The 26,221-nt window shown below is 50.0% G+C and overlaps 1 protein-coding gene across 2 annotated transcripts; it reads right to left on the bottom strand.

The window, feature by feature from the left end:
- Positions 1 to 3,030: 3,030 nt before the first annotated feature.
- Positions 3,031 to 24,768, bottom strand: USF2 (upstream transcription factor 2, c-fos interacting). Of its 2 annotated transcripts, none has more exons than XM_033158191.1 (10): positions 24,405 to 24,768; positions 15,084 to 15,130; positions 13,197 to 13,369; positions 11,778 to 11,897; positions 8,276 to 8,429; positions 7,063 to 7,150; positions 6,341 to 6,399; positions 4,808 to 4,902; positions 4,404 to 4,532; positions 3,031 to 3,419 (listed from the first exon to the last, which is right to left on the bottom strand). In XM_033158191.1, the coding sequence occupies exons 1-10, from the start codon at positions 24,455 to 24,457 to the stop codon at positions 3,330 to 3,332; spliced, it is 1,008 nt and encodes a 335-aa protein (XP_033014082.1). In that variant the 5' UTR covers positions 24,458 to 24,768; the 3' UTR covers positions 3,031 to 3,329. The 2 variants fall into 2 exon arrangements, with proteins under 2 accessions (XP_033014082.1, XP_033014083.1); XM_033158192.1 differs by having other exon boundaries at positions 13,254 to 13,369.
- Between the last annotated feature and the right edge of the window lie 1,453 nt (positions 24,769 to 26,221).

Below are 26,221 nucleotides of genomic sequence, written 5' to 3'. Positions count from 1 at the left end.
ATGCCACCATCTTCAGTATGAATGCACCAATGCAAGATTTTAAATTTCCACCGCATAGCTAGGTAATTTAGACTAGAGACATGGAAGCTGTGGTCCTCCTGATGTTGTGGCACTCCATCTCCCATTTTGGCTAAACATTGGCCACGTTGGCTGCGGTCGAAGGGGTGATGTTCTCCAAGGAATGCTAGACTGGAAGATCCCAAGGTCCTTTCCAACTTGAGGATTCTAGTTTTGTATTAAGAGGGAGACATGCTATTTTTATCCAGCTGTTCTAGGGCAGAGTTGGGCAGCCTGATGCCCTCTAGACATTGTTGGACTCCCACAGTACCATCTCCTCCAACCAGAGGATGCCCATAAATCAGGGATTCTAGGACTTGTGATCCAACAGCAATTGCAGGGAGACAGGTTTCCCAACCTTATCTAGGAGCAAAGACAGGCTTGTCCGGGGGGCGAGTCGGGGTCCACATCTATGCAAACTGGATTGGGTCCCAAACTAGATCACAGGGGCCAGGCACAGCCCTAGCCTATGTGCCAGCCTGGGGGAACGTGTGGTCCTTCAGCTATTTTTGGACTCAAGACTCCCATCAACCCCAGCCAGCATGGTCAGGGGTCCTGTGCGTCCCAGGAATGGGATGCCAGCTCTCTCCCCTTGCTGGGGCTTCAAAGGAGTAGACTCCTTTGAAAGTAACGGCTCCATTTAGCAGGATACAACTTTGCATCTTCTACCCAAGGCACAGGACTGATGCCATGTTTGCCTTCATAACAGCGGCGCAAATATCTCAAACTTCTGAACTTACACAGCGGCAATGCTTCTGAATGCCAGTTGCTGGAAACCACAGGAGAAGAGACTGTGCTTGTGCTCTTAATTCTGCTTACTGGGTTTCTTGCAGGCACCTGGCTGGCCGACTAGGATAGGAGGATGCTCACACATATGTGCCACTGGCCTGATCCAGCAGGCTGCTCTTAAGGTAATCTCCTGTTGGAGATACAGGGTACCACAAACTCTGGACAGGAAGTTGTGGGGATTTGTCTCAATGAGCCTGCAGCTGGAAAAAGGCCTAATGGACCAAGGCTATAACTGTAGGCAGGTCTAAGGGGCACTAGCAGACCGAGTGTGTCTTCCATCAACTGCTCACAATGATTATGTGGCATAGAGGCACTAGGACTGTGGGAAGCCATCTCATTTGCTGGGCGACCCTGGGCCAGCTGCATTCTCTCGGCTTAACCTATCGCACAGAGTTCTTGTGGCAGAAGGTGATGCCATCCCCTCAGAGATTCTTGGGAGGAAGCCTTGGGATTGGGAGACAGTGTGGTGTAGTGGTGAGTGTTTTAGGCCGAGACCTGGGAGATCGGAGTTCCTGCCCCAACTCGGCCACGAAGTGACTTTGGGGTCAGTCCCTCTCTCACGGGGTTGTTGTGAGGATGGAATAGGGAGAGGTAGACCTATGTAAAGCACCTTGCACGCCCCCTGCAAGAAAGGTGGGATATAAATGCAACAAATAAACAACATATTAAGATCTGGGGAGCTCCCCACCCCACCCCACGGTTGCTACTGCAACTGAGCTGAAAACCCCTGGTTGTCAAAGTGGGGTCTTTGGGTTTAAGAAAAGGGAACCGCCAAACAATTTTGTTCTATCCCCGCAGGTAGCCACAAACGCCGTCAAAGCACAAAATGATTTGATACAATATTATTTCTGTGCAGGTTTTTCTTTTTTGCTTTTATATATAAACAGAATTTCTTCCTACTTTCCAACGATCAAACTCTGCAAGCCAACTCCCCCCCTTTTTTGATATACCATTTGTTTCCCCCAACCCCCTCGATTTAACCCCTCTTCATCTCTTCCTCCTCACATTCATAGAGGGTTGGAGCAAGACTGATATTTGGGTACAAATATTACCACAAATCCAGTTACAATCCTGGATATATGTATTTTTTCTTTCTCCAGGAGGGCTGGTATATAGAGATATAAAATTAAACAAAAAAAAAATCAAACCTAAGGAACTTGCTATTACAATAATAATATTTTATAATTTTTAGGAACCATTTATCTTCTTTTCTTAAAAAAAAATCTGTGTGAAAGCAGGGGGCGGGGTAGGAAACCCAAAATATAGGAGATTGCTTCTTTTCTTTAAAAAAAAAATCCATCTCCTGATTATTATTATTTTCTTAACCTGAAATCTAAAACACTGCTGAAGTTTAATTAAAAAATTATATAATATCAAAAAACACACACAAAAGCAACCCTGTTGTCAATTCAATCCACCACTAAAAAAACCTCTTTCTAATGGCCTGGGTTTCAGCTATCATACAAACACCGTACCTCTATACAAACGCGCTTGGGAACTAATAAAATAAGAGATTACTTACAAGAAGGAAAGAAGGAAGGAAAGAAAGAAAGAAAGAGAAGGAAGGAAAGGAAGGAAGGAAATAAAGGGAAGGAGGGAAAGAAGGAGACAGTACTAAGATTTAGGAATGAACTCCGCTGTGCCTTAAACATTATTATTATACAAGTTTTGGAGTGGTGGGAAAACAGAGGGGTAGAGTTAGTGGAAATAGCCGGAGAGGCAAAACTGAACTGCAACCTCCCCCTGGCTCATGGCACAAGGCTTACTCCATAAAATAATCTATTGGCCTGATTGCAAGTCAAATTCCAACTGAACTGCTGAGTTTCACCTGAAGAGCATTCATTTCAGGGCACCTCAAAAGCAGGGGTGGGGTGTCAACTTAACCTGCGGATCGTGTCCAAACCGCGTGTGTGTGTGGGGGGGGTCAACCTCACCCACTCGGGCTAGCAGCCAAATCTGAGAAACCCAATCCCCTACTCCCCCCCCCCCGGCCAAATCAAAACGACGGGTTCGCCCTCGAACCGGCAAGACGGTCAGAAGAAAGAAGATGGAATCTGATAGCTTTTGAAACAGCCCATCTCAGAGGAGGGGGAAATGTCCCCACCCCACAGATCCAGCGGAGGAGAAAAGGGGAGGCAATTGGAAACTGGCTAACCTGTGTTAAAAATCTACTATAAAAAAATGCATGTTTTGTCTGTTTAATCTTAACGTATCCTAAGGAGAGGAAAGAAGTCGGGAGGGGAAGACAAGAGGAAGTGAGGTTGGGGGGGGGGGGAGAAGGCTGGCGTGGCTGGGCTGACGAGCCCCTCTTCCATCCCCACTCCCTGGATTTTTTTGCCGCTCCCCTCGGTTTACCCCCAACACGAGGGGAAGGGAGGCAACGTTCGTTCAGAGTAGAGGGGGTTCTCTATACAAAAGGATGAGTAGAACTGGAGGCTGAGATCCTGTGTAAAGAGGCAGTGGCAAAGTGGGCAACTGGGGGGCTACTGCCCAGAGGCATCTCCCACAATCTCGATCCCATGTTGCTGCAGCTGTGCTCTGAGAAGGGCGTTTTCGTTCTTCAGCTCCTCAATCTGTGGGGCGGGAGAGATAAGAGAGGTAATTGTTTTTTTAAAAAAATATATTTATACAGTGGTACCTTAGTTCTCAAATGCTTTGGTACTCAACTTGGAACCCAAACAAAAAAAAGGGAGGTCGGCGGTTCAAATCCCCATGACAGGGTGAGCTCCCATTTTTCAGTCCCTGCTCCTGCCCACCTAGCAGTTCGAAAGCACATCAAAGTGCAAGTAGATAAATAGGTACCGCTCCGGCGGGAAGGTAAACGGCATTTCCGTGTCCTGCTCTGGTTCGCCAGAAGCGGCTTAGTCATGCTGGCCACATGACCCGGAAGCTGTCTGCGGACAAACGCCGGCTCCCTTGGCCTATAGAGCGAGATGAACGCAGCAACCACCGAGTTGTCCGCGACTGGACCTAACGGTCAGGGTACCTTTACCTTTGTTCTCAAATGCCTTGGTACTCAAATTGGAATCCAAACACTGCAAACCCAGAAGTGTCCTGGTTTGCAAACTTTCTTCAGAAGCCGAACGTGCTCCGTTTTGAGTGCCACACTTCCGTTTTGAATGTTAAGCTGATGTCTGTCTGTTTTTGCTATTTATTTTGCATTTTTGCTGTGGTTTTTGTTTTGTTTTTGTGGCTGTGTGGAACCCAGTTCAGCTACTGATTGTGTGACTGCAGTGTTTATTGCTTTCATTTTATGGATCAATGGTTTCGTTAGATAGTAAAATTCATGTTAAACTGCTGTTTTAGGGGTTGTTTTTAAAAGTCTGGAACGGATTAATCCATTTTGCATTACTTTCTATGGGAAAGCACACTTTGGTTTTGGAACGCTTTGGTATTCGAACGGACTTTTGGAACAGATTAAGTTTGAGAACCACTTTATACCACTTTCCCCCTCCAAGGAGGTCATGTCAAAGTGGTGTGCATCGCGTCTCCCATTTCATCATCACAACAACCCTGAGTCTGTTATTGGGGAGGGCAGGTTTGGAGGGCTCAGGTACCTGCTGCCGTAGCAAGTCGTTGTCCATCTGCAGCCGCTCGGCTTCTTTGAAAGTCTCTTGCATGTGCTGGTTTGTCTGCCGCAGTTCGCGGATGTAGTCGCAGGCTTTAGACAGAATGCCTCCTTTGCTCTGTAGGACACACAGAACACATTTCCTAAATGCCATGCCATGCTCAGAACAGGTAAAATTGCCCGCTGCAATAGAATAATCTGACAGCCGGGGGGTGGGGGACGTTACACCCCTCAAACAGCCAATTCCCAATATAAACTGTCCCAAGAAGAACGAGGCAACTCAGCCTCCTTCGGAAGAATGAGCCAAGCCTGCCAACCGCAGCAGCAGTCAGCAACTCCTCCCAAACCCACAACCCTCCCGGCATTCATGTCCTGCCCAGAAGTTGCCCTCACCGCCCCCGTCTTGCTGTTGTCTGTATTGCAGTCTGGAATGATTTTTGACAGCTGGACAATCCAGTTGTTGATTTTGTCCCGCCTCCTCCGTTCAACTAGAGAGGGGGAGGCAAAGAGAAAACAGGGAACTGATTAGACAAGGGAATTTTTTCTAAAAAACAAACAAACAGTGGGTACCTTGGCACTCAAACAACTTGGCAAACACTGCAAACCCGGAACTGTTCTGGTTTGTGAAATTTCTTCGGAAGCCGAACGTGCTCCGTTTTGAGTGTTACGCTTCCATTTTGAGTGCCATGCTTCTGTTTTGAGTGTTACGCTGAGATCTGTTTTTGCTATTTCTTTTGCTTTTTTTGTGTGACTCTGTGGAACCCAGTTCAGCTACTGATTGATTGATTGATTGATTGTGTGACTGCAGTACATTGTTTATTGCTTTCATTTTATGGAGCAATGGTCTCGTTAGATAGTAAAATTCATGTTAAATTTCTGTTTTAGGGGTTGTATTTTAAAACGTCTGGAACGGATTAATCCATTTTGCATTACTTTCTATGGGAAAGTGCGCCTTGGTTTTGGAACGATTTGGTTTTGGAACAGACTACCGGAATGGATTGAGTTTGAGAACCAAGGTACCACTGTACCTTTTTGGGACCATTGCCACCCCCTTCCCCACCCCCAAAAATCAGGGGCCACAGCAAATCACCCGACCCAATCTGCTCATTCAAAGGAGAAGAGAGCTTTGGAAGTGCACCTCGGCGCAGCTGAAATCCAACCTTTCAACACATCCAAAATTATTTTAATTATTAAGCCACAAGCCACAGCTGGGCTGCCGGCTACAAGGTTCCCCACTGCTGGGTGAAACACCTGAGCAATCTCCCCCAAGCTGCGGATGATGTTGGCATACTGTGTCGATCATTCCTGACCCTCGGGCATATTGGTAGGGGCTGGCAAAAGTTGCAGACCAAAGCCTATGGAGGGTACCAGCTTGGTTGGGGTGTTTGGGTGGGAATGACACCTCCATGAAGAACTGAGCTAACTCAAATCCACCACAGTTATTAGCAGGTGCTTGTGAAGAGCGTCAGCCCCTGGTAATTAAGGAAGGGTGGGCAAAGAGGGGCACAGCTTTGATGGGAAGTGAGAAAAACAGGGAGCCCCCCCCCAAGCACCCTGCAGCAAAAAAAAAAAGAGCTTTAAACATTCCAGGAGACGCTCAGGAAAGGCAGCCAGCAGTGTGGGTGTCCCTGCAAGCATGAAACAGAGGCTTATTTGACATGGAGGTTGCCAGAGCAGATCACTCCATGCCGGCAGGGCGCCTGACATTTTATTGATCTTGAGAGACCACCTTCACACACACACACCCCACACCCAATAAACAGGTACAGGGGCAGCAGTAACATCGCAGCTAGAAGAGTGGAGGGAGAGGAGAGTAAAAACCCCTCTCCTGGGGTTCTGTGGCCCCAGAGGGCAAGAAAACCCAGAACGAACTGAATGTGTTGTTTTTTAAAGGGATGCTTCAGGCTGTTTGCCAGTTCTGCGCACCTTCGTTGTGCTGGGCTCGTCTCCTCTCGTCCCGTGGCGTCCGCGTCCCGTCCATTTTCCTAGGTTTTCAAAGCAAAGGCATGGGGGGGAAATCAGGAGGTGGGCAGGGAAGGGTGCACAGACCCTGCTCACGTCTTGGAAGCAGCGGTGCCATGATGTGAATATGAAAGGGGCAAGGAAAATGTTCCAAATCTCCCTTCCCATCGGCAGAGCGAGGGCCACGGGAACAATGCACCGCCCCCCGCCCTTTAAAAGGGGTGCAAACATTCTTTCTGGGGTCTGTTAAGCAGAGCTGCATCCCAAACTGTAGATCAGCAGAAAGTCCCAGCTTCAATCCTCAGAATCTCCAGTTAAGGCTGGGAGAGACTGTTGCCCCAAACCCGACAGCAGTGCTTCTCAAACTTGGGTCCACGGCTGGTGGTGGACTACAACTCCCATCATCCACTGCTACCTGGGGATGATGGGAGTTGTAGTCCAGTAACAGATGGACTACAGTTTGAGAAGCACTGCCTGCCTAGTGCAGGCAGTACTGTGCTGGATGGGCTGACTCAGCACTCTGACTCAGCGTAACACAGCTTCCAATTCTCATAGTTCGGCTTCCTGGCTCCCCGCTTCCTTGGCCCTTCGGGAACAGCCACCATTGGGGGTCAGGGAACTAGACAGCCGTGCTCCTGACTCATCAACCCTCCCTCTCTTTGATCTCTTCCCGGAGCCATACATACGGGGAATAGGGGTGGGTTCGAGGGGCGATGGTACGTTGTGTCCCTGTCTGCAGCACGTCCTGTGGGGTCATCATCACGTAGAATTGGCCTATGGGGAGCAACACAGAAGAGAAAATAAGTTTGCTATTTTGAAAGGAACAGCAAGAGGGAGGGAGAGCCAGCTGGTGGCGGAGAAACCCTAGCCACCCAGGCGCCTTCAATTTTAGGACTGGGATGAGCCAGGATCAACTCTCCACTCACATATACATGAACCGTGTGCTGGATGCCTTTGGGCCAGTCACTCCCTCCACCTGACCTACCTTACAGGGCTGTTGTAGAATCACAGAATCATAGAGTTGGAAGAGACCACAAGGGCCATCCAGTCCAACCTCCTGCCAAGCAGGAAACCAACAGGAGCAGTGGAAGGGCACCCAGCATATGCTGCCTTGAGCTCAATGCAAGGAAAGTGTAGTGGTTCAGTGTTGGACTAGGGGCCTGGGACATCTGGGTTCAAATCCCAACTCAGCCATGAAGCTCACTGGGTAACCTTAGGCAAGTCACATTCTCTCGGCCTAACCTACCTCACAGGGTCATAGAATCGGGAGAGTTGGAAGGGACCCCGAGGGTCCTCTATTCCAACCCCTTGCAATGCAGGAATCTCAACTAAAGCGTCCATGACAGAGGACCACCCAACCTCTGTTTAAAATCCCCCCACTGTCGAACAGCTCTTCCTGTGTTTAGTTGGAATCGCCTTCCTTGTAACACGAAGCCATTGGTTCAGGCCCTGCCCTCCTCCAGAGCAGGAGAAAACAAGCTTGCTCCATCTCCCGTGTGATATTTGAAGATGGCTCCAAATACAGTCATGGCAAGGATAAAGTGATGAGAGGGAGAACCTTGTACGACCACCTCGAAAGGTGTTGGGAGTTGTAGGGCGACCCCTATTCTCCTCAGAGCTACATTTCCTGGGACTGTTAAACCGCTCTGGGAATTCTAGCTCGGGGGGGGGGGATAGAGGTCCTCCTAAAAACTTCTCAGCACCTTTCACAAACCAGAGTCTTTGTGGGAAGCCATGGCTGTTAAAAGTGGTACAATCCTGCTTTAAATGTATGGTGTGGCAGGTCCTGAGTCTGTGGAGATGGCCCCCTGTGCAAATTGCCCCCTGCGGACCAGACTTCAGGATTCCGCTCCAGAATGAAGAGGCGGAGAGGTGGCTCGGCCCTTCTCACTTTCCTACCTCCGGCCTGCGTCAGAGACTGATCTGTCGTCTGCACCGACACCGCTGTGGCGTCCCCCACCGTGGAGGCAGGGAAGTACGCAAACCGGGCCTCGCCACTGACAGCGTCTGCGGCCGGGCTCCCGCCATTGCTGAAGGGATTCTGTATCACAGCCTGGAAACAAGAGACAGAAGAAAACTAAAACCATTTGTCTACCGCCCCTTCATCCGAAGAGTGTGGGGTAGGCCGCAGAAAAAAAACACCCAGCCACATAGGTAATAAAAGCAAGGACAAGAACCAAACAAAACACACACCCCTCTCACAACACATTCAACAAGGCCTTGGATGTCAATGAGGCAAAGGCCTGGTTACAGAGGAACAGTTTCACCTGGCACCTACAAGTGTACACACACACACACACACACACACACACACAACTACTCTCTATTCCAAATGGAGAGCGTAACGCTGGTGGTGAACAAAAGAGGTTTAAAGTCTGTCTTAAGGTAAATCTTAAAAAAAAAAATGTAGTATAACCACCAACAACTGGGAAACATTGGCCTGCGAGAGCTCCAGCTGGAGAACAGCCTTTACCAAAGGTGTAATGGACTTTGAAGACACTCGAACTCCGGACACAAGGGAGAAACGTGCTAAGAGGAAGGCACGCTTGGCAAATCCACACCATGATCAACTCCCACCCGGGAACCAATGTCCCCAGTGTGGAAGGATGTGTGGGTCCAGAATTGGCCTCCACAGTCACTTACGAACTCCTTGTTAAAATCGTGTTTATGGATCGCCAAAGAAGAAGAAGAAGGCAGGTGTATAAGTAAGGCACCAGGTGAACCTCCCCGGGGAGAGCATTCCACTAACAGGGAGCCACCACAGAAAAGGCCCATTCTCGTGTTACCACCCTCTAAACCTCACATGGAGGAGGCACACGAAGAGGGCCCCAAAAGATGATCTCAGGGTCTGGGTAGGTTCATATGGAGAGAGGCGGTCCTTGAGCCATTTAAGGCTTTTTAGGTCAAAACCAGCACTCTTTGACTGTGGTTCTTTCTTTCTTTCTTTCTTTCTTTCTTTCTTTCTTTCTTTCTTTCTCTTTCCAATTATTTTTATTGATTTCCCAATTTTAACCCAATTATACCAATTATTTCCAAATTATCACAACTTCGTTTAATTGTTTTCCCGCGTGCCATTCTCGATGCTTCCTTATCATCTTATATTACTGCGTTTCATATTCTTATTTACTTCTACAGTAGTTTCATTCCATATTACAAAATCATCACTTAGTCAACAGCTGCACTCTTAATGATTGCTATTCGTGTTATCCTATTATTTAACCTTTCATAAAACTTGTAAGTGAGGAACAACAGATAGCTCTTTTCTTTTCAGCCTGGATTTATTAGACCTTGACGCACATTGTTTTAAAAAGAAGGTGTACATTTTTGGGGTGATCATTTGAATGTCACTTTTTTATTTTATTTTTGTTAGCTGCTTAGATGTTTTCTCTATGACCAAGAGGTATATACGGGTTATGAGATAAATAAGAAATAATACAAATGCTTTCATAGATGAAAAAAAAAGAACAAATACATTTATACTCTATGGTTGCAATCTGCCCCACCCTCCGCCAAGAAACCCGCTCCACGCTCCTCTTAATACATACAAGCTCTTTGGAATCTTCTGTATGCAAAGTACACGTTATACAACAGATCTAACTTAGAACCATAGAAAGCTGCCATATACCACACTGGCCATTGGTTTATGTAGGTCAATATTTCTGTACTAACTGGCAGAAGCACTGCTGACTCGGCCCAGTATACCTGAAGGAGCATCTCGACCCCCAACGTCCAGCCCAGACACTGAGGTCCAGCTCCGAGGGCCTTCTGGCAGTTCCCTCACTGCGAGAAGTGAGGTTATAGGGAAGCAGGCAGAGGGCCTTCTCGGTAGTGGGGCCCGCCCTGTGGAACGCCCTCGCATCAGATGTCAAGGAAATAAACAACTACCTGTCTGTGGGGCACAAAGCCACCAAGAATATCACTACATAAAATGCAACTCCCAACAAAGGAAGGCGGCTTTGGGCTCCCAAATCTGGAATCATACCACCAGGCTTACTTGCTGAGTCAGACTAATTATTGGAGAGCTAGCAAGAATCCCATTTGGGCTTCTCTCGAATATAGTTTCTTTGAATCTCTTGTAGGGTGTCAAGGAAATAAACAACTACCTGACTTTTAGAAGACATCTGAAGGCAGCCCTGTTTAGGAAAGTTTTAAATGTTTGATGTTTTATTGTGCTTTTAATATTCTGTTGGGAACCGCCCAGAGTGGCTGGGGAGGCCCGGCCAGATGGGCGGGGTAGATGTAATAAAATTATTGCTTATTATTATTATGGTCTCTCTCATCCCAACCTGGAGATGCCGGGGATTGAACCAGGAAAGCAAAGCAGATGTTCTACCACTAAGCCCTGCTAACAATTTCTAGTTGCACTATTTTAAAGTGCTGATGAGCCACTGAGCACATTCCTTAGGGTAATGGGCCAAGGCAGGTGGCTACAGATTTCTGTATAAAAACACAGGCGTGCAGGAAAGGTTTTTTGGTTTGGGGCACTGGGGAGAGTAGTTGCGTCCTGCCACCAGTTGCCGAACTATATCCTAATGCAAATGGGACAGAGTGCACAGTCCTCTTGGGACAAAGCTGGCACATGAACCAAAAAATCTCAATGCCAGAGTGCAATCTGAGAAAGTCAGAAAGCCGCAGAGCGAGGTTTCACTGGGATGCTCCAGGTTCGCACTGCCCTCTTGTGGTCAATGAGTGGGAAATCCTTTCAAAATAGTAAAAAGTAGGCCAGTCCTGGAGAGGCTAAAAGGAATTTCGATTATTTGAGGCAAGTGATAAGGGATGTCACGTTAAATCTTCACCCAGCAAAGCTAAACACAAGACATAGGGAGTCATGGGGCTGAGGAGGAGGGAGATGGAAACATTGGAATGAACAGAGGAGCAGAAGGATGTGTGAGAAGGAGAAGTATCACGCGAGAGATCAGTTCTCTGGAGAGGAGAGATCTATTCCTACCCCAGGAACCCACTGCACAGGGAGGAAAAGGGGAAAACACTTGCTCACTTTTGTCTCCCCACCCCCGTACAAGTGCAACCTTCAAGAAATCCCCCCCCCCCCGAAGAAACATGGACCTCAACGGACGTCAGTTATCCTTTTGTAGCCAAAATGGAGGCATGCAGTCACGAGAACAGAGGTTATCAGCTGGCAGGTGAGGAACCCACGGTTTACAGAAGAACAGCAAAAAATGCAACGATGCAACGTAACAAAGCACTCCTACCTGCTAATGAGAAATTTGATCATCTGTGTCCTATTTTAATGTGCTATCTGATGCACGCCGTTCTTATTGTGAAGTCTGCTGACTAGAGCAACAACTTGATTGATGGACTGAATTGGACGGAAGGAGTACGCATCACTAAAAAGCAAGGCAACTGGTGTCACCTCTGGGGCCCAATAAACCTTCTCTCTCACCTGAGCAACAGCTTGCTGGCCACTGGTGAAAGCTGCCGTGGAGACCACGCTGACTGCCCCCGTCGCATCTGCCTGTCCATCCAGCTGACTGTCCGTCACCTGAACGACTCTGTATGTCACCTGGCAGCAGCAAGGAAGCAAAATAGAAGTCAGTCTTTCAGCAGAATTTTGACAAGGAGGAAGACAGTCCCACAGAGAAGTCAAATCAAAGCATGTCTGTATTGTGACCATTCCTGGTGTGAAACGAGGGTCCTCAGCTGGCGAAACAGTAAGATGGAGAATGGCACAGAATATAGCATCCCAGAGTATTTCAGTGGTCGATATCCAACGAACAAATCCTGCCAGCGCAAGGATTTATGCTTGTGCCACGGAACATCCTCCCCGCTTCCGCCACCGTGCCCCCTAAGTCTGTTCTGGGTTTCCCCCAGCCCTCCAGAGTAGACTTGAGGAGGGTGTGACGTGTGAGGTGGGGTAGAAGTTCTGCTGTTCCAGTGGAAATCCTTGCGCTGTTGGGACACATAAGTTGGACACTGGCCAAACTGAATGACAGCAAAAAACAACAACACACAAATACAACGTTCTAGTTCTTAAGGTTATGGCAACATCTGCGAAAATCTCTGGAAGCCAGAGGAGATTTACTCAGAGGAGAGAAGAAACACACTGCTACAAGCCCTCCAGGGATTCTCCCGGGTGATAATAAATGAAGAAGACCAACCGTTTCCTCACGTGAAAACAAGCACAGAATTCTGCATACAGAAAGTTAGCATGTCAGGGAAAGTAGAACCATTGCTTGAGAGCTACCGGGGGGGGGGTCCCCTCCTTTTGTGATGCGTGTTTGTCCCCCATCTTTCGTAATGGTTCTTGGAATGTTCCCGAGGCATATTATTGAGACACTTTCATTTCCCAAAATGTGGAAGAGGCAACAAGGGGATCATCTATCTTGGGCTTGATCTTCACCAACAGGGAGGAACTGATTGGGGAAGTACTGGGAACCTTGGGAGGAAGTGATCATGTCCTTCTGGTCCTCACGATACAGAGGCAAGGGGTGGCTGTCTGTCATGGATGCTTTAGCCGAGATTCCTGCATTGGACTAGATGACTGTCGGGGTCCCTTCCAACTCTGCAATTTTACGAGTCTGTGATTTGGCTAAACTGGAGTGGGGGGGGGGTTTTGAGAATAAACGGTTGGAGCTTGTGGATTTTATAAGGACCTCCCACCCCACCTCCAATAATGTGAGCAATGCTGCAACTAGACATTTGGGGAATATATTCAATCATGCAATGACACGCGCAAACACCCCCGATCATGAAATGGTGCGGTCCCACAAGCGCCACACCATGTGACTCCTCGGAACGTGACTGGCCAGTCGGCAGCAGGAAGCCGCCCAGGGGCCAATGCCCTTGCGCCTTAAGCTCTTACCCCTTCCGCCGTACCCACGCAGTTAAAAGCCAAGCTCCCTGACGAGGGTTCTGCTACCTGTCCTCCATTGTTCTCTGTGCGGAACTGGTACTGGATATTATGGTCTGTGAAGGCTGCTTGCTGGACGCTGGCGATGGCCACTGCAGTCTGCTCATCCGCATTTGTGCCGTCTCCTGGGAGAGAGAGAAAGGAAATCGATTACTGCCAGCTTTGGGCACACCAGCCTCATCGACACAGGTGTTGTTGTTGTTGTTGTTGCTGCTGCTGCAGGGGTTTGCCAGCCTTTTGGGGGCTAACAGGCACATTTGCGACCTGGAATGGGCCTTTTCAGTGGTGGCTCCCCAACTGCGAAATGCTGTCCCCTGGCAACATCAGGATTAACCTTTAAGTGCCAAAGGTGTTCCCGTTTACCCAAACGTAATTGGGGTCACAGGGTATGATGATATCCCAGCGTGCATCGGTGCTAATCATTTAGTAGGGTGGGTCCTTTTTATGCTATTGAGAGATAAACACTTTCAGTCGGTTCAATTAAGGTTCTTTTATTTTTCTGGTGCCGTTTAAATCTTCTATAGTGTACGGTTTTTGTAATCATTGCTTCGAGACATTTTTGTGGTAAGCGACAAATCACAGAGTTGGGTGGGACCACAAGGGTCATTTAGTCCAAACCATGAATCTTTTTTCCCAATGTGGGGCTCAAACTCCCAACCCTGAGATTAAGAGTCTTATGCTCTACTGACTGAGCTATCCCAGACTTCCTGATAATAATAATGATATTAACAACATCAGCTGTTGTGGGCATCAACTCTCACACCACAGCCTATTCCCCTGGCTATAATCAATGCCTTTTTCGAACTGAACTTGGTGGAGGTGTCACTCTGGCGACTGCGGCTCTGCTTGGTTACCGGGGTGCCCTCCCACAGGGGAACCCACCGGATTTGGGAGAGGGGGGGTGCAACAGTCCAGGCCACACAACACACTCTTGAACTCAGTCACGTAGTGGGTTTATTTATACAACCTGCCACTCCGGAATTTAAAACCCTGAACTACCTTCAACCTCTCATTCATTTACGTAGTTCTAGAAACCTTCATCCTGTCTGCTAAATGTGCCTTAGTGCAGACTGCTACTTAGCACACGGTCACTACCTTGTGGAAAGGACAGCTATTTTGATAAAATTAAATATCCACCAAAGTCCGAGGAGTCTAAACTGTGGAGAATACAAAGGAGCAAAGAGTATGTAGAGGCTGGGCTCATACAACTTCTATGAAGTGACCTCAGGCCACCCACCCTCTCAACCGAACCTACCTCACAGGGTTGTTGTGATGACAAAAGTGTGTTTGTCTGTGCAAAAGGGAGAGGGGGAGGGAGGGGGAGAGAGAGATAGAGAGAGAGGAACCCCTGTGTATGCTTCCCTGAACATCTTGAAGGAAAAGGAGAGAAATAACAGCAAGGTGGTGGTTGACTGAAACCTCTCTGGGGCAGGGACCTTTATTTCTTGCTAGCAAAACGCTGTAAAGAGCAAATGCACAAGGACGAATCCTGACGTACGAATGACAGCAAAGGGTTTGCTTGCTTCCCTCCTCTTTCCCTCGTCACACATCTTGTGCATGATGCGTCTGAGTGAAGGACAAGATGCTACAGGGGCTCTAGAGCTGTGTGTGTCTGCAGGGGGTCGGGGAGCTTTGGGGTTCCAGCTGCCAACACACTGCCCCCGTGGGATCCAGACAGGAGGAGGCCAGAGATTCAGCTTTGTTCACAGACAGACATTTCGTACGCCTTACTTATCGGGCGGTGCCCTGGCGGTAGAAATCCCTCCCCGAGCGGGGGCTACAACTTGCTCACGCAGGTTGGCTGGGCATTTTCTGGGCCAGCCCAGGACCCCTCCTCACCTTCCTGCAGCTCGACTCCCTCTTCACCTTCTTGACCTTTCTCGTGGCTATAACACAAAAGGGTGGGTGGGGGGAGAGAGAGAGAAAAGAAAAGAACCGTCAGCCGAGATGGAATCTAAGCCTGCAGAGGTCAGCTCTTGGCCTTGTTCCCTTCCGAAAGCTCATTCGGAGGAACTGTAGTCCACATTCACACCATACCTTTATAGCACTATGACAGTACTTTGAACAATCATGGCTTTCCCCAAATAAATAATGGGGAGCATAGTTTAATAAGGGTGTTTTTAGGAGACCTCTATTCCCTTTGCAGAGCTACCCGTCCCAGAGTAGTTGAAAAATCAACCCCTCTTCGCGGGGTACTCTGAGAATGTTAGCTCTGTGGTTGGGGGATGCATGACACCTCCTTAGGATTATTTGGAGAGAGTTGTGATAGTTTAAAGTTGCATGGTGCTGCTTTAAATGTCAAGCACAGATGGGAGCAGAGGAAAAAGTAGGAGCAAGAATTGTGCTTTTATTCCCGCAAGATTGAATATAATGCCTTTGGCTGTACTCGGGGGGATGATTCCAAAAAATTCCACTCGAAAAACGGTTATGTCCCCTGTGGAGATGGCAGCACTGAATCGGTGGCGCACGTCCTTCTGGCCTGTACTCTTTATAAAGATTTGAGGAGTGAGGTTATCACCCCTCTATTATTGTCCACTCCGGGTTGCCCAACCACTGTTACAGTGTCCTTTATCTTTGCAGATAAAGATGAGCAGGTGACAGCAAAGGTTGCAAGGGTTTTAGCCAGGGCAATCAGAACAAGATCCATTATTTGACTAGTGACCCAAACCCCCAATATGCATTTTATATAACTGACTTTTTATCTTTATCCTCTGTATACTGCATTTTGATTATTGCTATGGCTGGTGGCTGATGCAAATAAAGATTCATTCATTCATTCCCAATTGCAGAATAGAATTGCATAAAATAAAAGGAACAGAATTACATAAATTAAGAGGAATTCTGTGCCGACGAGACCAACTTTCATTTGCACAAGACGCTCCAGAATTCCACTGCCCTCCGCAACAAAATACCCCTAAAAGGTCCCCTGCCAAGCTCTTCTCCCACTGATTTAACAGCCCCTGCTTTGCCCGATACAAACCTCTCACTGTGCAGAGCCTAGAGAAACCCAGCCCCGTTCCCTGGAGTGGGCAGCAACACAGCCTCACTTCCTGCTCGCTATCAGTGACAAGGAACCTTGATATTCAGCCCGCGCATTCCTGAAAGCCAGAGATCCCTGCGCTGATGTCTGCCACGAGGGTTCGGCATTAATATCCTCTTATTGCTTTGTCGGAGACAGGATAAAGGAAGGCACACACCGCCCGGCCTTGCAGCTATGGAGGCGCTGTGAAGCATTTGGCTATCTTAATTCTTCGCGCTGGCAGAGGGAGATAAGGCTCGTATCTCGGCAGGACGTTGGCGCAGAGCAGGAACGGCACCGAGACACCAAGGGAAGGTGCCCAACGCAGAGGAGAAAGGCTGAGTTAAAGAGCTCAGAAGCTTTTCAGAGGATGCCACCTCCATATCCTTCTTAAGGGTTAGGGTTGTGTTGTAGGTATACCATGGACGTGGTCCAGGGAGGTGCTTAGGGGCCAGTGACTCCCAGACCATTGAATGCCAGGACATGGTGTTGTTTTTCCTAGACTCCACCTCCCATCAGTCCCAGTCAGCATGGGCAATGCTCATTGGAATGTGGAAACTCAACGCTTGAAACGAAAAGGGTCTACAGAACGGCAGACACGAGATGGAAGTGTGTGGTGGGCCTTCCTAGGAAGGGAGTGCGAAAACAGTAGCCTAGTATGGAACCTGCAACCCTGCCCAGATCCCATCATCCCCAACCACAGGGATGATCATGACTGCCAGGATCTTGTTGGGATGCCAGAGGGGGCCTTCTCTATGGCAGAGTCTAGGCCAGGACTAGCCAACAGGGCGCCCTTTAGACAACAACTTCCACCAGTTGTGAAGGACAATGAAGTTGAAGACCAACAACACCTGGAGGGTCAAGTTTGCAGGACCCAAACTAGCAGGTCCAATGTTCAGGGATAATGGGAACTGTAGTCCCAAAACAGTTGGAGATCCAAGTTTGGGAAACTCTGCTCTAAAGCCTGGATGAAGGGTAGCAAATGTGGTACCTTCCAGATGTTGTGGACTACAGCTCCCATCATCCCTGGGCCACTGGTCAGGCTGGCCGGGGCAGATGGGAGATGGATTCTGCAATGCCTGGAAACCACCATGGTAGCTAGTCCCAGCCCAGACTCTGCCATGGAGAAGGTCCTTTCTGGCAGCCCAGGAATGCAGCTCAGATGGACAACCAAGGAGATTCTCAAGGAGCAGATGGTACTCTGGCCTTGCCTTCCTTGCTCTCAGATCCCAAGATGCTCTTAGAATGATAGAATTGTGGGGTTGGAAGGGACCCGAGGGTCATCTAGTATGACTCCCTGCAATGCAGGAATTCCGCTCACAACCATCCCATGGTGGGGTCAAATATCAACCTTCTGGTTAACAGTCAAACACACTGACCCACTGTGCCACAGAGGGGGCACCAGCAGAGCTGGGCAAGGGCAACAGTTACCGTAAATCCCCTTCCTCCTGGGTGAGCCATAATCACCAGGCACCCAGCTATTGTAAGCTGCTTGTAGAGAAAGCCCAAGACCCCAGGCAAAATGGGTAGGAGATGTTTTCTCCACTTGTTTGGTGAGAAACTAGCCTAGCAGCTCATGCCTTTCAGTGTTTCTAGCCAATGAACAAAGCCACACCAACTACTGATGTTTTATGAAAAGGAGATCTAGACAATAAAGAGGAGTGACATATCCATTGCATGGAACTTCTTGGTTCATTCAAAAATCTTATATTTTGGTTCTTCGCCACTGGAGAAGTGATTTGCTACTAACCATCTCCCTGCCACCCCAAAACTCCAACTATTATGATATCCAGGAATTCATTGTAGGTGTTGCAGTGTACCCACATAAACACAATGGGTAGCAGGAAAGGCAGGAGTTATTTTTAATTCTAATTTCCCCACCTGAGCAGGATGCTGGAACACTCACCTGGTCCAGCACGCTCTTTACCTGTCCCCCAACTGGCATCCCTCCGCATGTTGCTGGACCATAACTCCCATCACCCCCGACCACGCCTGCAAGGGCTGTTGGGAACTGAGAGTTCAAAATGTTTGGCAGCCACCATCCTGGAGAAGCTGTCCTGCATTGCAGGGGGTTGGACTAGAGGATCCCTGGAGTCCCTCTTCCAACTCTACAATTCTATGATTCATTTGAGCTTCACTGAGACATCATGGAACCTGGGCCTCTATTCCGTCACCCACCCCTACCCCTGGGGGCCCCTGCCTTTCCACTTCATCCCATCCCCAATATGCTCAGCTGAAAGCATGTAGGGCACACTAGACACAAAGGTGTTTTTTAAAATAATAAAAAAGGATTCCATAATAGATGGAGCACTTCATTTTATTACTGCCTAGTACACAAAAGGGTTCTAATTATTCTCACCTCCTGTGGGGATAGCAGCTGAGTTTGAGGAGGCGGTGGCGGGTGGGGTGGGGTGGGGTGGGGTGGGGTGGGATAAGCAATGTCTGGGGATAAGATGTGGGAACTCGAGTACAGAAAAGAGAAAGGCAGTTCCAGTTTATGGGAGGTCTCAATAAAATTGGGTTTATGTGACTGGCATGCACTTCTGGGAAGACCATTGATGCAGAGCTGACAATGATGTCAATCTTGACTAGCCATGGAAACTCAGAGACCAGATGTTGGGGGCAAACCACAGGGATTGTTCTCTTTCTGCCCTGCATCAGGGCTGACCCTCTAGATGCCCCCTGGACTGCAGCTCAAAGCTGCCTGGCACTGTCCAGGGCTGTAGCTAGGGGGTTGTGAGGTGGGCCCCCGCCAGGGACGCAGGTGATGGGGGGGGACCCAAACTTGGCTAAAATATGTCCATAAATATATATATTGATTATTGCCTCATAAGAAATGGTTTTAAATAGAGGGTGAACTGAATGGGTGGAGGGGCGGGGTTCAAGGAGAGGCTGAAAGAAGAGCTAATTTGTCCGTGGCTAGGGGGCGCAATCTGGACAGTTCTGCCAGGGGCGCAAGATCACCTATCTACGGCTCTGGCACTGTCTATAGAGTATGCTCGTCTGGGCCTACAGGGGGGTCCATCAGGTAAGATTTTGCCCAGAGCCCCCCTCCCCAAACTTGGCCAACCCCTCCCCAATACACTGAGCACTAGAACTCGTAAGACTCTTCATCCCCACCTCCCTTTATTGCCTCCTCGATCTCATAAGAGCAGTCCCTCTCCTTGCTTTCACGCCGTATGGCCTTTTCTGGGAAAGGTCACAGGTCAGTGGTAGAGCACATATTTTCCATGCAAACGGTGCCAAGCTCAATCCCTGGCCTCCCCAGATAGTTTTAAGGGGAGAGAATGCCTGCCTAAAACCCGAGAGAGCTGCTGCCAGTCAGTGTGGAACAGATATGCTTCTCAGATGCATTCCACTCTCTATGCACCATTCCAGGCACGAAAGAGGCATCACTGGATCCCAAGGACCCATTCCTTGGGTAAGAACACCCACAGAGGGTGCAAAGCAGGGCTCGTGAGGAGGGTGGCATCCTGGGGAGAATCCCGAAGAGGGCTGGAAGGAGGCATTTCCCCTCCCCACCAAGGCCTGAGGCTTCCCCACCCCTGACACTACATAAGCAGAGCGCAAGGCAGCTTCCAATGGTTCTCCTGGCATCACCAACAATCACATGAGATAACTCTGGCATCTGTTCCCCGTCAAGTCATACTCCTCTCTGTTCGCAACAGGGCCCACCCCTGCCTAGGAGGTTTCTCTCTCCTTATTTAAACCCCAGTAAATGCCCCCAATCAATTCCAGGAGTTTAAGAAATGTACCGGCAAAGATGGGAAGGGGAGGAAGAAGAATCTGGGGTAGCAACCCCTATTGCGTTTTCTCTTATGTCTCACCGACAGGGCTAAGTAAGCCTCACCTCTGTTGACAGCATATTAGAGATGCCCGCCTGTCTGTTCACCTTCCACTGCCGCCAAGAGCTGAGGAAGCACAGAGGTGGCTCACCTGGGTCCCTCCAGGTAATGGTGGGAGTCTCAAATCCCAGCAGCCTCAGCCGACATGACCAGTGGTCAAGGGTGATGGGAGCTGGGCCTGAGCAACATCTGCACAAATCTGCCAACACTCAGGTCTAGGAGTGGCTAACACTGTGATTTTTGAGCCTGAAAGTCAGTATGTATATACATAAAGGTAAAGGTAAAGGGACCCCTGACCACCAGGTCCAGTCGTGTCCGACTCTGGGGTTGCGGCGCTCATCTCGCTCTATAGGCCGAGGGAGCCGGCGTTTGTCCGCAGACAGCTTCCAGGTCATGTGGCCAGCATGACAAAGCCGCTTCTGGCGAACCAGAGCATCGCACGGAAACACCGTTTACCTTCCCGCTGGAGCGGTCCCTATTTATCTACTTGCACTTTGACGTGCTTTCAAACTGCTAGGTGGGCAGGAGCTGGGACCGAGCAACGGGAGCTCACCCCGTGGCAGGGATTCGAACCGCCGACCTTCTGATCAGCAAGCCCTAGACTCTGTGGTTTAACCCACAGCGCCACATGTACACACGCAATAAGCCTTATAAATAACATCACAAAAATGACAAATCTGCAAGCACACACGCCTGACACGGGAGCAAGAAGCACCCTGCCCCTCTTTCTCCAGCCCAACTATTCACTTGCATGGAGTTCCATGGATCACCTACGTGCAATTCCTGGTCACCTATGGCAACCAGCCTAGTATTTGGCTGAATTAATTTGTGTTGTGGCTTTAAAAAAAATCTTACTCTTCCTTCAGGGCTTAGGGAAGTTAATGCAGTCCTTCCCCACTCCACTCTTACTCTCTTCACCGTGCCTTGGGGTAGATTGAGTAGACCAGGGGTCCCCAAACTAAGGCACGGGGGCCCAATCGCCTTCTAAATCTGGCCCGCAGACGGTCTGGGAATCAGCGTGTTTTTACATGAGTAGAATGTGTCCTTTTATTTAAAATGCATCTCTGGGTTATTTGTGGGGCACAAGAATTCGTTCATATTTTTTTTCCAAAATATAGTTCGGCCCCCCACAAGGTCTGGGGGACAGTGGACCGGCCCCCTGCTGAAAAAGTTTGCTGACCCCTGGAGTAGACCAAAAGGGACTGGCCCAAAGGTCACTCAGTGAATTTCGAGACTGAGCGATGATCTGAGCCCAGGTATCTCTCCAGGTCCAGTCTAATGTCCTGAACAACAAACCGAGAAAAAGCCGCTTTTCCTCAAGGAAGCTGTTATCCTGCCAGCCTCTGTGGATCTTTCTCCCAGTGTTCCCCCACCCACCCCGACGCAATATTCTCGGAACGCACATGATGCAGCAAATATTGCTGAAGGCCTGTGCTTGGATGGGAGAAAGGTCCAGGAAACTCTATAAAGAGAGAGAGAGAGACAGACAGAAAGAGATCTACTGAAGGAAAGCTCTCTAGGAAGAAGTCATGGGTGTTATCAAGCGAATGAACACATTACATCAGGGATAGTGAGGTGAAGAATATCAACCAATCTATACAGGTCAATTATAAAGCAAGATGTTGAGCACCTCCCCGCCCCCCGAAAAAAAAATGTTTTGGTGCTTTTCTTGGATTTACTAAGCATTAAAAATACTAATAATAATCGCCCTACTTGCCATACGTCCGGGTTTTTCTGGACATGTTGCCGTTTCAGCAAAACTCCGCCCAGATGCCATTCTGCAGCCCGATTCCCAGATGTGTCTGGAAAAACCTGGATATATGATGGCAGCCCTAGATAAGGCTGATCTGCATGTGCAGTAGATCAGCAAAGAATTCCAACTCCCAATGGTTTAACAATTGCAACAACAAAAAAACTAGGCAGCTGAAATGAAGAGAGCTTGGATTCCCAGGGTTCATTTGATGGACCACTCCTTTCCATATGAACCCTCTCCTCACACAGTCCCAATAATCATCTAGGGACTCTACCTTTTTACCCTCCCAAATGCGTTCACCCAGGAGGCAAATTCCAGGATGCTAATGTAACCACCCATGCTTCTCCATGAAACAACTCAGTCTTGCAAATCAATTCACAAATGTTACTGCCTAGATGCGGGTGGTGCTGTGGGTTAAACCACAGAGCCTGGGGCTTGCCGATCAGAAGGTCGGCGGTTCGAATCCCCACGACGGGGTGAGCTCCCATTGCTGGGTCCCAGCTCCTGCCAACCTAGCAGTTCGAAAGCATGTCAAAGTGCAAGTAGATAAATAGGTAACGCTCCAGCGGGAAGGTAAACGGCGTTTCCGTGCGCTGCTCTGGTTCACCAGAAGCGGCTTAGTCATGCTGGCCACATGACCTGGAAGTTGTACGCCGGCTCCCTCGGCCAGTAAAGTGAGATGAGTGCCGCAACCCTAGAGTCGTATGCGACTGGACCTAATGGTCAGGGGTCCCTTTACCTTTACCTTTACAGTAGCTCTTACCAGCCTAACACATAGCTCATGTTAGTCATTTGTGGCATACCCATGGTTAAGCCCTCTCTCTTCTAAATTATGGAACTTTCACTGCCTGGTCACCCAGAGTCCAGTTTTGCTCACCATAGGCGAACGGAGCCCTTTACGAGCCCAGGGAGAGGAGTGCCAAGGCACAGCACAATTCTGCACTGGCTGTTCTGCCCAACTGCCACAGAGTAGACGGCTCTCCTTGAAGCAGCACTGCAACCAGGAAGGAAACAAAGACTATTCCTAGGGTGGCCGTCCTCAACCTGGTGCCTTCCAGATGTTTAGGACTACAACTCCCATCAGCACCAGGCAGCATGGTCATTGCTCGGGGAGGATGGCAGCTGCAGTCCCACAAGCGCAGGAGGTCACCAGGTTGGGGAAGGTTGTCCCAATACAGACCGCATTGCACTACGGTCTGTATTGGGACAACCAGGTGTGCATCTTTCTCAAGGAAACGCAGCAGCCAATCCCAGTTCTCCAATAATGTATGCACCATGCACAATGGCCACAACGGCATGTTGTACGTGCTCACTTGATGAACGTTAGGTGTTCACACAACACCCTCAAGAAACAGCAACGGGTGAAGAGGTGTTTGGTCCTCTGCTTGCAGTGAAGGAACCATGTTGCTAAGCCCGCCAGGCCCTTTTCTTACTTTGTTCACCCTTCTACTGAGGCAAGGCTGGGGAACATCTGACCCTTGGGCTGCTGTGATTGACAACTCCCAGCACCCCTCTCTCCAGCAGCCACAGTCCCATTAGCCCTGTCAGCTGGCTGTGCTCGCTGGGGATGATGGGTGCTGCAGCCCAAAGGCTACACATTCCCCATGCCTGCACCAAGGAGCTTGGGGAGAAGAATGAGGAATGCAATGTGTACTCCCCCCCCCAACATTTTAATCCTACCAACAAACCTGTGGTGTAGGGTTAGGCAGCAAGAGCATGCATGGGGGTGTCACTCCAGAACATTCAGGGCAACGTAGGGATTTAACCCTGAGTCTCTCACCACTACAACACGCTGCTGAGTCCACTTAACACCCTCTCCTCACCCCTCATCACCTTAACACCCTCTCCTCACCCCCATCACTCCCTCTCCTTTGCAGCCCCACAATCGCACCCCCACTTTTTCTGATCACCCTGGCAGCCTCCTCCCTGCACAGTCACTTACCCTCGTTCCCAGCCCTTGCCTGCCAATCAGTGTTTTGTGTCCTCCCCCCCCCAAAAAAAAACATTGAAAGCTTTCCCCAACCCCCACCCCTCTCCAAATGCACACAAACCCAAGATTTATCTTCCCCTTCCCCAGCCCTCCTGACAATGCATTTCAGATCTTGGACAGTGCATGTGCGAGTGTGAGTTTTTGTTTTTTGTTTTGGTGGTGGTGGTGGGGGGTGTCCCGTTGCTTCTCACCCTACAATGACACGGAGTCCTCCTGATCACAACCTCTCCTTTCTCCCCCCCCCTACACTTTCCCTTTTATTCCAGACACCCAGTTCTCAGCCCCAGGTCACGTCCCCTGGAATTGCCGTGTCCCCCCACCCTCGTCCAACTTCCTCCGTCCCGGAGAGCCTAAGCTCTGCCTTGTCCTCCATTTTGTTCTCCCCCACTCTCTCTGCGCCGCCGCCGCTGCTGCCGCCGCAGGAGGATCATGGCTGGTTCCCTCTCCCCTCCCCCACCCTCGCTAGGCCCGAGGAGAGAGAGAAGGCTGGGTGCCGTAGGGCCCCCCCCCCCACTCTGCTAAATGGGGGTGTCGTGGGATCTTTCCCCCTTACCTGGATGCAGCGGAGGCGGTGGCTGTGTCCAGGCCGGGATCCAGCATGTCCATGGGGGGAGAAGGGAAGGGGGGGAAGGGAGGGGGGAGGGAGGGAGAGGGGGTGGGGGAAAGACCCCCGCAGCACCAGGGGGAGAAGGGGGCGGGAGGGGAGGAGGGAGGGGACGAAGTTTAAATCTCACGCCGGATGGAGGTAGAGGGGACGCGGAGGAGACACGGGAGCCGAGGCGCTGATCACGGGGACAAACACTCGGGTCATGTGAGGAGGAAAGAGAGCGAGAGATTCTCTCTCTCCCCTCCTTCCCCAGCTGGGAGCCCGGGACACGTGAGGGGGGAAGAGACGGGAGAGCTTGGAAGCCGGAGCCGGAGGATGCGGATTGAAAGAAAGGGGGAAAGGGCGGAAAAGGGGAGCTGCTGCTGCTGCTGGCTGCCGATCGAACGTCCGCGGCCTGCTTTGGAACGTCGGCGAGCAAGCAGCGGATGGAACGTTGCAACGATCTGGAGAGGGAGAGGGAGGAGGGGGAGGGGATAGAACGCTGCGACGATCCGGGGCGGGGGAAGAAAGAGGCGGCGGCGGCGGTGGAGGAGGGGTGGAATAGAACGTTGCAAACAAGCGGCCGCGGCGGATAGAACGTTGCGGGCTTCGATCGAACGTTGCGGCAGCGTGGGAGGGCGGTGCGGTGTGTGTGTGGAAGCGTTCTTTGTTTTAGAACGTTGGGTGATTGCGGGGGGAATCTTGCAACGGCGGAGCTGCAAGAAAGGGATCGCGCGCGGTGGTGGTGGTGGGGGTAAAACGGCATCTACGCGCGATCGGATACTTTTAAGATCGTAACCCCCCAGCTATTGCGGTCCCCAGGGCGCATGCGTACATACTCAAGGCTAGAGGCAGCTGGGGTGTGCTTGGGACGGGAGTGGTGACAGCTCAAACGGTAGAAGGAGCTCCCTGAATACTGTACTACTTGACTGGCGGGGCGGATGTGGGGCGGGAGAGAGCAGATAGGAGCCCGGTTCGATGAACCGCTTAGCTCGGCGCAACAACTCGAAGCTGCGCCTGCAAGGCTGCCATCTCAAGCGCGGTTTGCTAAGAAGCAAGGGCCATTGTACTCGGTAGGACTTAAGGAGTAAACAAGCGAAGGCTCCGGCTCCCCTCCCACCCTTTCCTGCTGCCACTGAGCATGCTCTACGGAGAATATTTGCTTGAGCTGCCAGCCTGTGGACGCTTAATCTGGGCGCGGGCCCCGCTGGGCAGAGTCGGAGTTGCTTCCGAGTTAGCAACCGTGGGGTGGCGGGCTCTGTGCGTGTATACTCGGAAAAGCAGCGTCCACTGCGTTAGGTGCGGGCTTGCTCCAACCCGCCATCCATGACTAGCTCCTGGGATCTGGTACCCAGACGCTGTTTTAGTCTACTAAAATGGAATTATCAGCGGAAAAGCCGTGTCTTGACCTACTTTCCACAAATTAATACGCTGTTACGTCGCGTGAGCCGTCAGCAAAACTCTTTTGTCCCAGATCGGAGTAGGGAGAGATCTCCCCAGATACTCTTGAAGGGTTGCAGGTTCCCCGTCCCTAATTTAAGGCCAGAGAGCGAGCATGATCCCATTCCACTAAAAAGCTCGCGCGGGTTGTTTGTGTGTGTGTGTGAATGACGCAGAGAGGCGAGGCTTGCTTCTTTTTTGCATGTTTACTTAGCAGTCGATTCTGTTAAATTGTAATACAGTAAGTCCCTTTCCTAAGGAAGCGGGCAGGCGGGCGGGCGTGCCTGCCTTGTTAGGATTGCAGCTTTCCTTCGAGCGATCTCAGGCGGCTCAGCTAGTAGATC

Source organism: Lacerta agilis, chromosome 8 (assembly GCF_009819535.1).
Source record: "Lacerta agilis isolate rLacAgi1 chromosome 8, rLacAgi1.pri, whole genome shotgun sequence".
In the NCBI taxonomy this organism is placed as follows: domain Eukaryota; kingdom Metazoa; phylum Chordata; class Lepidosauria; order Squamata; family Lacertidae; genus Lacerta; species Lacerta agilis.
Note: the sequence above shows the minus strand (reverse complement) of the source record. Positions and strands in the feature narration are given on the sequence as shown.